The sequence below is a fragment of the Monodon monoceros genome, unplaced genomic scaffold, assembly GCF_005190385.1.
Source record: "Monodon monoceros isolate NGI ecotype Baffin Bay Population unplaced genomic scaffold, NGI_Narwhal_1 Super_Scaffold_16, whole genome shotgun sequence".
Classification (NCBI taxonomy): Eukaryota; Metazoa; Chordata; class Mammalia; order Artiodactyla; family Monodontidae; genus Monodon; species Monodon monoceros.
This window is the reverse complement of record NW_021703772.1, coordinates 62,838,033-62,853,017: the sequence shown is the minus strand read 5'-3', so window position 1 is coordinate 62,853,017 and position 14,985 is coordinate 62,838,033. Positions and strand designations below refer to the sequence as shown.

Sequence of the window (14,985 nt, the reverse complement as noted above, 5' to 3'; positions counted from 1 at the left end):
CCCTTCTGGCTTGCAGAGTTTCTGCTGAAAGATCAGCTGTTAACCTTATGGGGATTCCCTTGTGTGTTATTTGTTGTTTTTCCCTTGCTGCTTTTAATATGTTTTCTTTGTATTTAATTTTTGACAGTTTGATTAATATGTGTCTTGGCATATTTCTCCTTGGATTTATCCTGTATGGGACTTTCTGTGCTTCCTGGACTTGATTAACTATTTCCTTTCCCATATTAGGGAAGTTTTCAACTATAATCTCTTCAAATATTTTCTCAGCCCCTTTCTTTTTCTCTTCTTCTTCTGGAACCCCTATAATTCGAATGTTGGTGGGTTTAATGTTGTCCCACAGGTCTCTGAGACTGTCCTCAGTTCTTTTCATTCTTTTTTCTTTATTCTGCTCTGGAGTAGTTATTTCCACTATTTTATCTTCCAGGTCACTTATCCGTTCTTCTGCCTCAGTTATTCTGCTACTGATCCCGTCTAGAGTATTTTTACTTTCATTTATTGTGTTGTTCATTGTTGTTTGTTTCATCTTTAGTTCTTCTAGGTCCTTGTTAAATGTTTCTTGCATTTTGTCCATTCTATTTCCAAGATTTTGGATCATCTTTACTATCATTATTCTGAATTCTTTTTCAGGTAGACTGCCTATTTCCTCTTCATTTGTTAGGTCTGGTGGGTTTTTATCTTGCTCCTTCATCTGCTGTGTGTTTTTCTGTCTTCTCATTTTGCTTATCTTACTGTGTTTGGCGTCTCCTTTTTGCAGGCTGCAGGCTCGTAGTTCCTGTTGTTTTTGGTGTCTGTCTCCAGTGGCTAAGGTTGGTTCAGTGGGTTGTGTAGGCTTCCTGGTGGAGGGGACTAGTGCCTGTGTTCTGGTGGATGAGGCTTGATTTTGTCTTTCTGGTGGGCAGGTCCACGTCTGGTGGTGTGTTTTGGTGTGTCTGTGGACTTATTATGATTTTAGGCAGTCTCTCTGCTAATGGGTGGGGTTGTGTTCCTGTCTTGCTAGTTGTTTGGCATAGGATGTCCACCACTGTAGCTTGCTGGTCGTTGAGTGAAGCTGGGTGTTGGTGTTGAGATGGAGATCTCTGGGAGATTTTCGCCATTTGATATTACGTGGAGCTGGGAGGTCTCTTGTGGACCAGTGTCCTGAAGTTGGCTCTCCCACCTCAGAGGAACAGCACTGACTCATGGCTGTAGCACCAAGAGCCTTTCATCCAGACGGCTCACAATAAAAGGGAGAAAAAGTAGAAAGAAAGAATTAGTAGAAGTAGAAAGAAAGAAAGGAGGGAGGGAGGGAGGAAGGAAGGAGGGAGGGAAGGAGGGAAAAAAGAAAGAAAGAAAGAAGATAAAGTAAAATAAAATAAAGTAAGATAAAATATAATTAAGTTATTAAAATAAAAAAATAATTATTAAGACAAAAAACAGAAAAAAACGGATGGATAGAACCCTAGGACAAATGGTGGAAGCAAAGCTATACAGCATAAATCTTGCTCTCAAAGTCCACTTCCTCAATTTGGGATGATTCCTTGTCTATTCATGTATTCCACAGATATCAAGCTGATTGTGGAGCTTTAATCCGCTGCTTCTGAGGCTGCTGGGAGAGATTTCCCTTTCTCTTCTTTGTTCTCACAGCTCCCAGGGGCTCAGCTTTGGGTTTGGCCCCGCCTCTGCGTGTAGGTCGCCGGAGGGCGTTTGTTCTTCGCTCAGACAGGACGGGGTTAAAGAAGCCGCTGATTCGCGGGCTCTGGCTCAGTCAGGCCGGGAGGAGGGAGGGGCACGGATGCGGGGCGAGCCTGCGGCGGCAGAGGCCGGCATAATGTTGCACCAGCCTGAGGCGCGCCGTGCGTTCTCCTGGGGAAGTTGTCCCTGGATCCTGGGACCCTGGCAGTGGCGGGCTGGACAGGCTCCCCGGAAGGGGGTGTGGATAGTGACCTGTGCTCGCACACAGGCTTCTTGGTGGCGTTAGCAGCAGCCTTAGCGTCTCATGCCCGTCTCTGGGGTCCGCGCTTTTAGCCGCGGCTCGCGCCCGTCTCTGGAGCTCCTTTAAGCAGCGCTCTTAATCCCCTCTCCTCGCGCACCAGGAAAGAAAGAGGGAAGAAAAAGTCTCTTGCCTCTTCGGCAGGTCCAGACTTTTACCCGGACTCCCTCCCGGCTAGCCGTGGTGCACTAGCCCCCTCAGGCTGTGTTCACAAGGCCAACCCCAGTCCTCTCCCGGCGCTCCGACCGAAGCGCGAGCCTCAGCTCCCAGCCCCGCCCGCCCCGGCGGATGAGCAGCTGAGCCTCTCGGGCTGGTGAGTGCCGGTCAGCACTGATCCTCTGTGCGGGTATCTCTCCACTTTGCCCTCCGCACCCCTGTTGCTGTGCTCTCCTCCGCGGGTCCGAAGCTTCCCCCCTCCACCACCCGCGGTCTCCGCCCGCGAAGGGGCTTCCTATTGTGTGGAAAACTTTCCTCCTTCACAGCTCCCTCCCACTGGTGCAGGTCCCGTCCCTATCCTTTTGTCTCTGTTTATTCTTTTCTCTTTTGCTCTACCCAGGTACGTGGGGGGTTTCTTGCCTTTTGGGAGGTCTGAAGTCTTCTAACAGCGTTCAGTAGGTGTTCTGTAGGAGTTGTTCCACGTGTAAATGTATTTCTGGTGTATCTGTGGGGAGGAAGGTGATCTCCGCGTCTTACTCTTCCGCCATCTTCCCGGAAGCGTTGCATACACTCTTTACATACATTTTCACACTGGCCGTTCACAGCCCACTTCTCTATTTCATAGAAGGTGCAGCTGAGCCTCGGAGATTAGCAGCAGGCGCGTGACCCAGCTCCCGCGATGAAAGTAATTGACTGGGAAACTGTGTTCTTGGCAAATGACTGTCATTAGGGGACACTAGTTATCAGAGGAACAGAAATATGAGCCCTTCCTCTCTGGTCTGCGTAAGGTGGGGACAGCATTCTATGACTGGTGATATTGTTAGCTAAGAGAACTCAATGACGTCGAATAGCTTCTAGAGAACTGTTTATTTTGTCTCCTATCACTTATTCCAGAATATCATGGACACAAAGTGAATGCAGAAGCTTGATTGATTTTCACACGAAATGCTCTGAATTCACTTCCAGGAAGAGGCACAGAATTGGTGTCACTAAAAGCCCTCAGCAAGGCTGGTAAAATTCAGGAGTTGACACACCCAGGTGATTTTTTTTTGATCCCCACCTTGCGATGGCCGTGGTTAGGGCCACCAGCGGCACGAGGCAATGCTCTCCAGAGCTGGCCTTCCTTTCCCAGGCTTTTCAGACCTTTCATATACGTCCAACCTCTTTTCATTGTAAATCAACTATACTCCAATATAAAATAAAAATTAAATTAAAAAAAAAGAAACACATAATCATATGTTATCCTCAGTATGACTTGTGGCTTGTGACCTTGATGAATGCAGAGGGGAAGACTGAAGAGAGGCTGAGAGTTCAAAGGACGACCCAGGGCTACAGGCTGTGAGGCCAGGGCTCTTTCCAGAATGTGCATCTCTAACCAGCTTCCTCAGACCACTCCTTAACCCCAGGGCCTAACTAGCTCTCATCTTTGAGCCAGCCTGAGATACTCTACCTCAAAAATCAAATAATAGTGATCTTTTCCCAATTCAGGAAAAAAAAAAAGTTAATGGATGGAATTCTCCACTAAAAGTTCTCCTCTCAAATATTTTCCTTAAACTCATGGTCTCTTATGTCCATATGTTTGCAACTGAATGCTGGTAAGAACACAGGCCAGTGAGTGAGTGAGTGAGTGAATCAATGAATGAAGGAAGAAAGGAATAAATAGTAAAAAAAAAAAAAAAAAATCAATGGGAAGCCCTGAACAGGTGACCAGTGTGATTTGACAGCTTCCTATGGACACACCTGCTCATGGTTGTGATCTTACATTGTGCAGTAATACACTTCTGCTAGTAAAATTGTTCCTGCTTCATGTGATGAGATGCTGAATAACATCAGCTTTTTCATCCTCTAAACAGCACCCTGTCTCCAGGTTGCCCCCACCAACCTTGCACAACTTCCCACCAGCTGCTCCGACTGGAGAGAGTAAAGCAGGGGCAGGACCTGGGCTGGGAGAGCCGACCAGGCAGGGGCAACCCTCCCACTGACGCTCTGACCCGCGAGTGCCAGCTCACATGGGAGAGAACAAAAACGCAGCAGCAGGCTTTCTGATTCCTTTCTGGGGAGACCCACAAATGAAGCTAAGCAGGGAACTAATTCTCGTTCCTTAAATTCCCCAGAATAATTTCTTATTGCCCTTAAGGCCTGAGACAAATATCAAAGCTGGAAATCACAACCAGTTTTGAGCTCCCTTTTACTCTTGACTTCACACTTCGTGGACTGATACGTCTCACGCACCCCACTGGAGCCCGAATCCCAGGCTGAACAAAACCCTCTCCAGCTGTGACCGTGCTCGCTGCTCTCCCGTCACAGTTAGATCCGAAATGGGAAACTAGCTGAGGGCCTAGGGTGTGAGGAAGGAAAAAGGTAGGGGGAAATGGGTGACTCTGAAAGGCAATTAAGGGGACCGCCCGACCAGAGTTCAGGTGGAAACCTAGTTTGTTTTCTTTTCTTAAGATTTTTTTGATGTGGACCATTTTTAAAGTCTTTATTGAATTTGTTACAGTATTGCTTCTGTTTTATGTTTTTTGATTTTTTAGCCATGAGGCATGTGGGAATCTTAGCTCCCCGACCAGGGATCGAACCCGCACCCCCTGCATTGGAAGGTGAAGTCTCGACCACTGGACCGCCAGGGAAGTCCCAGAAGCCTACAGTTTACTCTCCTGAGCTCACCCCGCCAGGCCTGTCAGGGCTGTGTGAGCTGTGGATTCCTCCTCCTCTTCCCCCCCCACCTCCCTGAACCCTGGGCATTCCTGGTTCCCCAGCTGCCTAGCACTCAAAGCCCAAAGCTCTCTGCACAGCAAAATACAACTGATTCGGGCTTCCCTGGTGGTGCAGTGCTTGAGAGTCCGCCTGCCGATGCAGGGGACACGGGTTCGTGCCCCGGTCCGGGAAGATCCGCGGCTGGGCCCGTGAGCCATGGCCGCTGAGCCTGCGCGTCCGGAGCCTGTGCTCCGCAACGGGAGGGGCCACAGCAGTGAGAGGCCCGCGTACCAAAAAAAAAAAAAAAAAATACAACTGATTCATGACCCGGGCTTATGAAGCACACAGAACAAGTCTGATAAAATACACATTTATTAGAAATTTTTCAGCAGCATCATTTCCATTTGCTTTCTAATCAAAGTACATGTCAAAGTAATTTACAATAAGCACTCAAAATACGAACAAAAAATATTTTGAGAACTCGGGAATAAAATCATCAGTAGTACATGTTTCACCCATCCATCCATCCATTCATACACTCATTCATTCATTGTTTTAAAGATGTGCCATATTAGCACAGAAAGCCAGGAATCCTACCTACTTAGTGTGGAAACTGTGTGTTCCTGCCACGGTTCCCGCTGTGGAGACTACAGCCGCTATTCAAGAGGAGGGCTATGCTCCTCAAAATGAACGATTTTGCCAAGGACCTAAAAAAGGCTCAATAAGAACGGTTTCCCTTTCTATTCATGTTCAACTGAGGAAATAAATAGTCAGTATAAGGAAATTTTCACACACAGAAACACAAACCCAGCTGAGGCTTTGCTTAACCGGTATTTGTTTTGCACCTTCCTTTATGAAGACACAGATTTACTTTCAGTTAATTCAGCTCCTGAGCTCCAGTTTCTAGGGTAGGTGACCACCTGAGATGCCAGGCAAGGGTGTCAATCACCCTATGGTCCATCAAATGAAATTTCATGCGATTAGATACAAACTCTTTGCAGAACACTTACACTTAATGACATGGGACTTTCTCAGACATTAAAATAAAAGTGTTGACTTGGCGGCGAGCGAGATAACGCACAGGAGACCGTGTTCTGGTTAGACAACGCAAACATGCACAAGGGTGGGACTGAATTGCTTTTCTACCTACTGCGTTATCTGCATCTCTATCATTACGCTATTCATCAGGTTACATATAATACTGAACACTGAGTGCTGATGTGTGAAAACGGACCCAGGAGTGGCCTGGATTCCCTTCCTTGATAATTCTATAGGGACTATGAATGGTGCCTCCTCTTTTGACATGGCTAAAGGCCCCAAGTCAATTCCTTTCTTCAATGGATCATTTTCTGTTTTTAAATTAATTTATTAATTTATTTTATTTTTGGCTGCGTTGGGTCTTCGTTGCTGTGCGTGGGCTTTCTCTAGTTGCGGCGAGCAGGGGCTACTCTTCATTGCAGTGCACGGGTTTCTCATTGCGGTGGCCTCTCCCGTTGTGGAGCACGGGCTATAGGCGCGTGGGTTCAGTAGTTGTGGTGCACGGGCTTAGTTGCTCCGCGGCATGTGGGATCTTCCCGGACCAGGGCTCGAACCCGTGTCCCCTGCATTGGCAGGCGGATTCTCAACCACTGTGCCACCAGGGAAGTCCCAATGGATCATTTAATGTAATGATCACCAACCAATTCAGCAATTCAACCAATTTCCAGGGCCTCCAGGAAACGGAGGTCTCAAAACTGAAGAACCCAATTCCAATTCAGCAGATACTTTCATTAGCAAATTTAATGATGTGATAATCTTTCCAAAATTTACAAATATACAATATATTTATAGCATTACCTTCAGATAGCTTCAGTGCAAAGATATACATATAGTACATTGTGATAATTATTTGTAAAAATATGAGATGAATAAAAAAGACACACAAGGTATTGTTTCCACAAATATTTCCAACTACAGGAGTACGGGGGAAAAAATATCTTTTTAATAAAGTACTGAATGTTAATTTTTTTCATCTGTTTGTAAAAAATATATGTGCAAAAGTGTGTTTCTAATTATTCCCTAAATAGCTGGCACAGCTATGCCTCAGAGTCTTCTCTAACGAGATTTGCGGTGTCTTTAAATGTGTCTTCTGTTGCACTGTAGGTTGGACTTGGGCCTTTCTTCCAAGAAATCTTATCAGGGGGAGAAGGTGATGGAGGTGGGGTCACAGCAGCACCAACCTTTGGTTCACTCTCCATCTAAGGCCACAAAGAAACAGGAATCAGCCATTTATTCCCCCGACGTGATGGGAAATGGTTTTGTGTGAAGAAGACAAATCTTGGCCAATTTGCTCAGAATCATCTGAGTGTATGCCTGATTTAGCAAGTTAATACTAAGAAAGAATGCCTGGGCTGAGAAAAGTTGTTAAAAATTACCTCGGAATAGAATGGATTTTCAAAGTTGGCATTTTGTTTCGGTTTTCGTTTGAAGATATTCCACTTTGTTGCCTAAGTGAAAAGAGGAAAGAGAAAACCTTCAGTAATGGAATTTTTTGGTGGGTTTCTTCCTTCTGCTTAGGTTTTAAAATTTCTTCTTACAGAGGGAGAAAGCAATTTGGGACCTGGGACCACGTGACCTGGCCCATGCACTAAGTTGTTCAGCTCTTCCTCGGCTGGGCCCTGAACAGTAACTGAAACTCTTTGGGCTCTTTTTATCTAATAATTTCAAAAAAAATCCTTGATCTGAAGTGTACAGTTTACAGAATCTGTGCCCAGAGTATCTAGAAGCTTTGACAGAGCCAGGCAAGAGATTTCTTCAGGGGCTGCCTGAAAATTTAAGGAACAAGCCAGATTGTAACTCTCATTTCCTAAAACGATGTCTTGATCCTTGGTCAACTCAAACATGTTCTGTCTCGCTCCATCATTTCCTCCTGTAATCAATAATAATGATGGCAACAAAAACAACTAACATTTATTGAGTGCTTACTATGTGTCGGGGACTATTCCAAGAGCTTTACAAGTTTCTGATGTAATCTTCCCAAGGACTCTGTGAGGTAGATGCTCTTTTGCAGAGGAGGAAAGGCAGTCACAGCAAACTTATTTAACTAAATTGTAGATAGAGGAGTAGGCAGGGCCTCCAGGAAACAGAGGTCTCAAAACTGAAGAACCCAAAGAGAAATCACCCCAGTCTATTATAAGTGGCCCCTGTCTGGCTGAAAAGCTGCCCGTGGCAGCAGTGCTGGCCATGGCCCTGCTGCCGGATGTAAGGAGACAAGAGAACAGGAGATGAGGAAACAGCCTCCTCCCACAGAGCTAACATAGCCCACGTGTTTTATGGATTCTCTCTTGCTCTGTGAAAGTAGGCGGCCAACATGTGAAGGAGTGGGGAGCATGTGAATACAGGAGTAGAAGAAGCCATTCACCCACATTTAAGTGAGCACCTGCTTGGCACGAGGGCAAGATGGAGACACTCAGGTCAGAGCCCGGCCTCTGGAAACCTACACTTCAATAGGGAAGGGCAAAACTCATTGCTTTGGTATGGAATGGCCACATGGAGCTGAGTAACTACTAACAAGAGAAGTGCGGGTGATTTTCATTGTCATCTCCTTGGGAAATCCAATGCATGTCGACACGACTTTTGAAAATGACAGGACTAAGCCACAGGACTTCACGTTCTTTGAGTCCTTTGAGCAGATTTATTGATGAAAGAGAAACCTGTGAGCCTCTCTGGCATATTAAGGTCAACCTAGGGTCATCCTAACCAAAGGCTTCTACCGCTTTAAGCCTCCCTGGCTGCTCTCTCAGTTCCCAAAGGCAAAGGTCATAGAAAAATCCCTGGATGTACCATGGAGGACAGACCTTAGAGGGTCTCAGCCTCAACTGATTAAAAAAAAGGAAGAAGAGCCAATGTACTGCAAAGATGGAGATGAGAAAGAAAAGGACTATAATTGGTAAACATTCGCTCTCACTTGAAAGACTCTCTCAGTGTTTTTGTTTGTTTGTTTGTTTTGGGGGTTCTATTGTTGTTTTTTTTGCAGTACACGGGCCTCTCACTGCTGTGGCCTCTCCCGCTGCGGAGCACAGGCTCCAGACGCGCAGGCTCAGCAGCCACGGCTCACGGGCCCAGCCGCTCCGCGGCATGTGGGATCTTCCTGGACCGGGGCACGAACCCGTGTCCCCTGAATCGGCAGGCGGACCCTCAACCACTGCGCCACCAGGGAAGCCAGTCTCTCAGTGTTTTTGATGACTGATGTGCAGGTCAGAGGTTGCAGCATCTCCATCACACTCCCCTTCCTGCTCAGCTGGGAGAGAACTCTGCCTAGGGAAGATCACTAGACTTGAAATGGACTGAGAAAAAATGTTGAGAATATAAAATAGATCTGGCACTGCTGTGGAGTTGAGTCAGACTTGGGGAACCAAATATGTAACATTCAAGTATTCTGGTGTCTGTGGAAAATTAGTGTTCAAAATAAACTTTTCAATGTAGCTTAAGGAAAAAAAATTTAGTCCCTTGAAAATATGAAATATGCAAAATATGAAACTGGAAATTCCTTTCTAAGACAACATTCGTGTGTGTGTGTGTATGTGTGTGTGTGAGAAGGAATTAGTAAATGGAATATGAAAAGGTGGACAAAGTGACCTTTGTTATAAGCTCTCCTCATTAGCATCAATTTAGTTCAACTTCTATTTTGACGCTAACAAGCAGAACAGGATCCAGTTTGTGAGGTGCTGAAAATCCAACATGACTTTGCAGATACCAATTTTGTTTATAGATTATGCAATTTGAGAATAGAGATTGTAAAAAGTGGTAAGATTTCTAACTACCTTTGGGCTTTTGTTTCTTTATATTACTTTACAGAAGTCATAGAACCTTAAAACTGAGACATTCCAGATCCTATTGTTCTCAACTGGGAGAGCATGTTTGGGGGCCAGGGGCGGGGGAGGGAGTGATTTCTGGGATCACAATGCATTGGGTAAAACACTACTGGCACTTAGTGGACAGGGGCCAGGAATATTAAAATGTCCTGCAATGTATAGGATAGTTTTGTACCAAAAAGAACTGCCCCTCCCAATAAGCCAATAGTGCCCCCAATGAGAAACATTAAGACTCTAGTGCTCAGAGGTAAAGTAACTGCCCAGAATCAAACAGCTATATCTGAGATAGCTTCCTATGTGTCTGTTAGAACTAATGATATATTATCTATTATGTTTTGTATCAAGTTTATTTACTGAATTTCTCTCTGTAGACAAGATAGTTTACAAATTTCAAAGGCCCTGCAAACAAGATAGAGAAGCTCCATCTAGTGGACTTTTTTTCTTTTAATCTTCTGTATTAAACACTGTGCCCGGCACATTGAGGGCAGTAATATTCGCTGGATGGTTAGATGGAAGATGGACAGATGGATAGATGAAGAGAGTGTAAATTAGTGCCATCTAGTGGTCAACATTGGTAACAAGAGTAGAGCTAAAAGCAACATACATTATTAAGGGAACAAAGATATACACTGTAGAAAAATTATATTGCACGGGAAAGGAAAAGGTCCTCTATGTGCATCATTGACACAGTGAGGTCTTTATTCATACTAAGTTGTTATCTCAAATTAAACGCCTCTGATTTGAAGAGGCTGCGTCCAGAAGTCGGCTGCCCTTCTTTTCTGCTTTACCTCCCATGTCACAAGGAACATCATTACCAACGCAGTGTTAGAATGTAGCTTTACTCAGTGGAAAGTCTTTCAGTTTATGATAAAATTATCTTTACTAACTGCCTATACATCTTGGGCTCTATGAGCCTATCAGGGTCTCTCTAGTTTGTCTAGGATTAATAAACCCAGCAATTCCAAAGTCCTTCCCAAATCCCGTATCATTTCAGTAGTCAGTCACTGTTACCTGAGTTTCATCAGCACTTGGGGAAGTTGGCTTTGTGTCTGGAGCTAATTCAGCAGGGTTTATGGCACTTCCATAGTTTTCGTTATACACATTTCCGGATTCGGTTACCTGTGTGCATGTTGAAGGCCATTATTCAGTTTTGAAAGAATTTTTGCTATAAAGTTTCTTATCAGCTCTTTGGTTCTGTTTATCACCTTGCTCTCCCACAAACATGAACTGGCACCATTTTTATTATATGAGACCAACCCTGTGGTCCAGGAATAAACACCACTCTCGTCTCCCCAAAATCAGGAGCACCAGCTACTAAGTTGTCTATCTGATGCCTTAATCTTGGGAGGCAAATACACCCATCAATGGTCACACTCTCATGTAGTAATAGCAACTTCTACGGTGTTCTCTAGGGCCCCTTACTCCCACTGTTGACCGTAGTTTTGGATAAAGGATACTCTGGTTGTATATTGGCAGCTAAATCCTAATAGAACAGTATGAATTATTTCCAAACGCATTACGTTTGGATATTTAGAATAAAATTATTAATTTCAGAGGACTGCTTAAAAGAGGTTGAATTTTTAAAACAAGAGGCATAATGACATTAATACCCCTCTGTAACATTCATGTGATTCCGAGGTTCCCTCTTAAAGCACAAATTACCATGGATATATAATTAATAAATTACAGGGTAGAAATTCACCCCTTTTCCTATATTTTTACATTCACCACTTTATTTCTTCTCTAACTTGGAAATGTATTGGTAAACATGGCTTCGTTTTATTTCAAGGGAAAAATGCCAAAAATCTATTTTATCATGTAAAGTTTTGCTATCTGGATATTAAAGGATCAGGCAAAATGCTTTCAAGATTCAAATATTGCTGATCTTAAGAAAGTTATTCATAAAATAAACATTTCTGTCTTAACATTAAAATGTACTATACCTTGTGAGTTCAAAAGAAGTTTAGGTGTTAACAGTGAAACTGTATTTTGCCGAGGCCCTAGCTGTTTTGACAAAGGAAAGACAGGCTACCTAACAGTTGACAGGCACTGGCAGTGACGCTGGGGCTATTGATCCAGCCCTAATGAAGAGTTCTGTTCCTTCATCCATACGTCTATCTCATCTCCCTGTTCCTCTAAAAGATGAGTGAGTAATAGGGCCTCATCAAAGGAAATTTATATATCTGCCTATCAACTTCGAAGACCTTTGTACTTTCCAGAAAAGTATGACAAGGGCAAGCAGGGAGGTCACCTCAAATCACACCCTTGTGATACCAGTCAGAACCCAGAGAGTGTGCCCAGTACCCCAAACCTCTGTATAATGACCTGACGACCATCCACTCATTCAGTTCACAGTTATTTACAGAGAGCCCGTATGTGTGTGTCAGGCACAGTGTTTGCCAAGCCTCTGAATATGCACTCAGACCTCCTGCTCTGACCACTCGGGATGAAAAGGCTCTTGGTCTGGGTGCCAAAGAATGGCTGCCAAAACCCAGGATTCTGATTGTTTTCAGGCCTTCTGTCCTTGGGTCAGTCCTGTTACTGCAGGGAGTGAAGCTGAGGAAGCGACCAGTGTGCTTCCTTCCATGGAGGGAAGGTTGGGAGGACCCTAAAGGCACATTATTCCAAAGAACAAGATCCAGCAACAGCCAAACCTGACAGCACGGACTGTGATTTCTCACCGGGGTTGTTGTTGGCTGAGCCATTTTGACAGCAGTGTCCCTGGAGGTGTATGTCGGGTTTTCAAATATTATGGGCGGCTTCCCCAGGTCCATGGCAAAATGTTCACTCTGATGGAGGGAAAGAAAAAAGAAAAAAAAAAAAAGATCATACCGTGCTGATCTGATTCATACACAGAGGAGGATGTGCTCTTCACACCTGGAGGTACGCTAGGTGTGACGTCCAACTGACCCAAAAAGAACTTGCCCCCCACCTCCAACAAAAGCCAACGGAGACACAAGGCCTCCACGAGGCAAACCGTTATGTAAAGTAATGTAAATGCACTAACTCCTCAGGTCAGGAGAACAGAAACCCTCTTCCCTTATCCGAGTTCTCTATGGCTCCTTAAGGCAAATAACTCACTTGGTGATTGGCTTTGGACATAGAGAAAAGGGTGGGGGTCTGGAAGAGGAGCAAAGAGAAGAGGGAGAGGGGGAAAGAAGACAGGAGGGATAATATTGTACCTTTAGGCAGGAACAAAAAGGAAAGATTGGTGGGGAGGCGGAATACTGGGAATGATTTCCCAACACTGATGGTAGACTTCAGAGTGGATACTAGTCCATTCATAAAGTATTTGGTCCTCACAGGAGGGATTATTTTACAGATGGGGACAGAGTGATCAAGCTCCATCCCTACTATTACATACCTAGCAGGTGGCAGAGTTGTGATTTGAACCAACCACTGACTCTAAAACCACTGTTTATCCCAACACTACACACTGGTGGGAAAATATGTGAGACTAGGAAACATGTTATTTCCCTGCCTCTTCCTTTAAACATACAAAAAGTCATCGAATAAAAACAGAATATCATGGTCCCTCTCCCCTGTTTCCCAAAAAACATAGATTGTTTAAGACTCCAATTAAACTTAAAACTGTTCATGATTCCAGTTCAACCGTGTGGCTTAGATCAGGGGTTAATTTCAATTTCATTACTAATGTTTTTAGACACATTTCTACAACAAACCTAATGTTTCCTAACTTGGTATAGTGAGGGGGCATACAGTATTTCATTTTTTTCTAGGTGAATTTTATTCTTTATAAAAAGTGTTTCTTTGATAAAACAGTAAAAATGATAACCTTCAAATAGTCACTTTGAAACCAAACTCACCATCGCCATTGATCTGTCAATAGCAGACTCGGGCCCCAAACCAGATACTCCAATATCCATGTTAACATCATCCCCTGATCTGAAGGTCACCCCATTTCCATTTTCAGAGGATTTGCTAAGACTGCTTAAGCTGAAAAGAAGTAATCAGTGTCTTATTATTTTTAAAAAACAATCTTTTGCAATAGGATTCTTTCTTTGTACCCTTTCCTAGCTCTTCCTTAAATGAAAGGCTCGATTCCCACTTCGCATTTACACATCACATATGGGAATAAATTCCCTTAGTGACCTCCTGGAAATGTTCGAGCACATTCCCGAATGCTTGAGAATGAGGAGAGGACCAGCTGGGCACTTGCGGAAAGCAAGCCTGGTCCCTCAAACAGCCGACGCTGTTCTCCAGTGTAACCTCAACGTACAACCCTTTAGACTCTAAAATGTGATTTGTACTCAGGCTTCAGAGAAGCAATCAATTAAGACATTGTGATCTGAAGTGACTGCTTTAAGTTCAGTATTTTTTGTTTCCGCAGAATAGGTGAACAGCCTAGGATGCTTTTTTAACTTAAAAGAAAAACTAAGTTATTTACGTGGTTACAGATCACACAGACGTCTAAAATCAATATTCCACCTAATGAAACTGACCTTGACAGCTTGGGCAGAGAAGGCAAAAGAGAGCCAGTTTTCCTATAGTGGAAAAATCCTAAAGTCGCTAAAGCTCCAATTATGATGATCAGGATGATTGTCAACAGCACGGCCGCTGCTGTCAAAGAGGGAAGAAGAAGCAAACATATGAACATGAGGAGAAGGAAAAGAGCCAGTAGTCTTAGCAATAGGGACTGGAGTTAAACAGAATATAGACAACACTCAGTTTAGTTACCATGATGCATTCCCATGTCCCTCGTATTCTTAAAACTTACTTGTTCCGGGAGGAATGCCTTTTGAAAGCCCTATTTCACAGTATTCTCCCACGTAGGCACTAGGACATCTGAAAGGAAAAGAAGAATCATTCACAAGCTGTTGATTTCTTGGGCTCTGATTGTAATCTGACTGTGGAAATTCACTTTTGAGGGAATACCTGTGGCATCTACAGAATCAGCCTCAACAAATAAACCTATTGGTGTCTTCTCTAATCTATGGAATTCCTCCTTGGAAAGTGGAACTGGAAACCTTCATTGTGTTCTTTCCTTTGACGTGCTTTCGTTAAATATCATCTTGCTCCATGTTAAGAGCTCTCTTGATAATTCTCTGCTCTCCAAATCTTCAGCCCAGTCTCTGCCCCTCGTGAGCGCCTAGCACTGTAACGGCTCTGCTGACAGCTGCTCTCCCACAATCCAATTATAATTAGTAATCTGAGGTGAGTAGGAAAATGGGGTTGTCACTTCTCTAACTCCTTGCTCCCCAAAGCGTGGCCCACAGTTCTGTGGCATCTCCCCGGGAGCTTGTCAGAAATGCAGAATCCCTGTAAATGAGATGGGCATTTTTTTCCAGA

The 14,985-nt window shown here is 44.1% G+C and overlaps 1 protein-coding gene across 1 annotated transcript in view; it reads right to left on the bottom strand.

The window, feature by feature from the left end:
* Nucleotides 1–5,192: 5,192 nt before the first annotated feature.
* The window catches only part of LRP2 (LDL receptor related protein 2), a 197,641-nt gene continuing 187,848 nt past the window's right edge, over nucleotides 5,193–14,985 (bottom strand). Inside the window, exons 73-79 of the mRNA XM_029225973.1 lie at nucleotides 14,414–14,481; nucleotides 14,139–14,256; nucleotides 13,503–13,632; nucleotides 12,357–12,464; nucleotides 10,687–10,794; nucleotides 7,237–7,308; nucleotides 5,193–7,059 (exon numbers count right to left, since the gene is read on the bottom strand). Coding sequence (XP_029081806.1) covers nucleotides 6,898–7,059; nucleotides 7,237–7,308; nucleotides 10,687–10,794; nucleotides 12,357–12,464; nucleotides 13,503–13,632; nucleotides 14,139–14,256; nucleotides 14,414–14,481 — 766 coding nt within the window. The 3' untranslated portion in view covers nucleotides 5,193–6,897. The remainder of the gene's footprint in view (nucleotides 7,060–7,236; nucleotides 7,309–10,686; nucleotides 10,795–12,356; nucleotides 12,465–13,502; nucleotides 13,633–14,138; nucleotides 14,257–14,413; nucleotides 14,482–14,985) is intronic.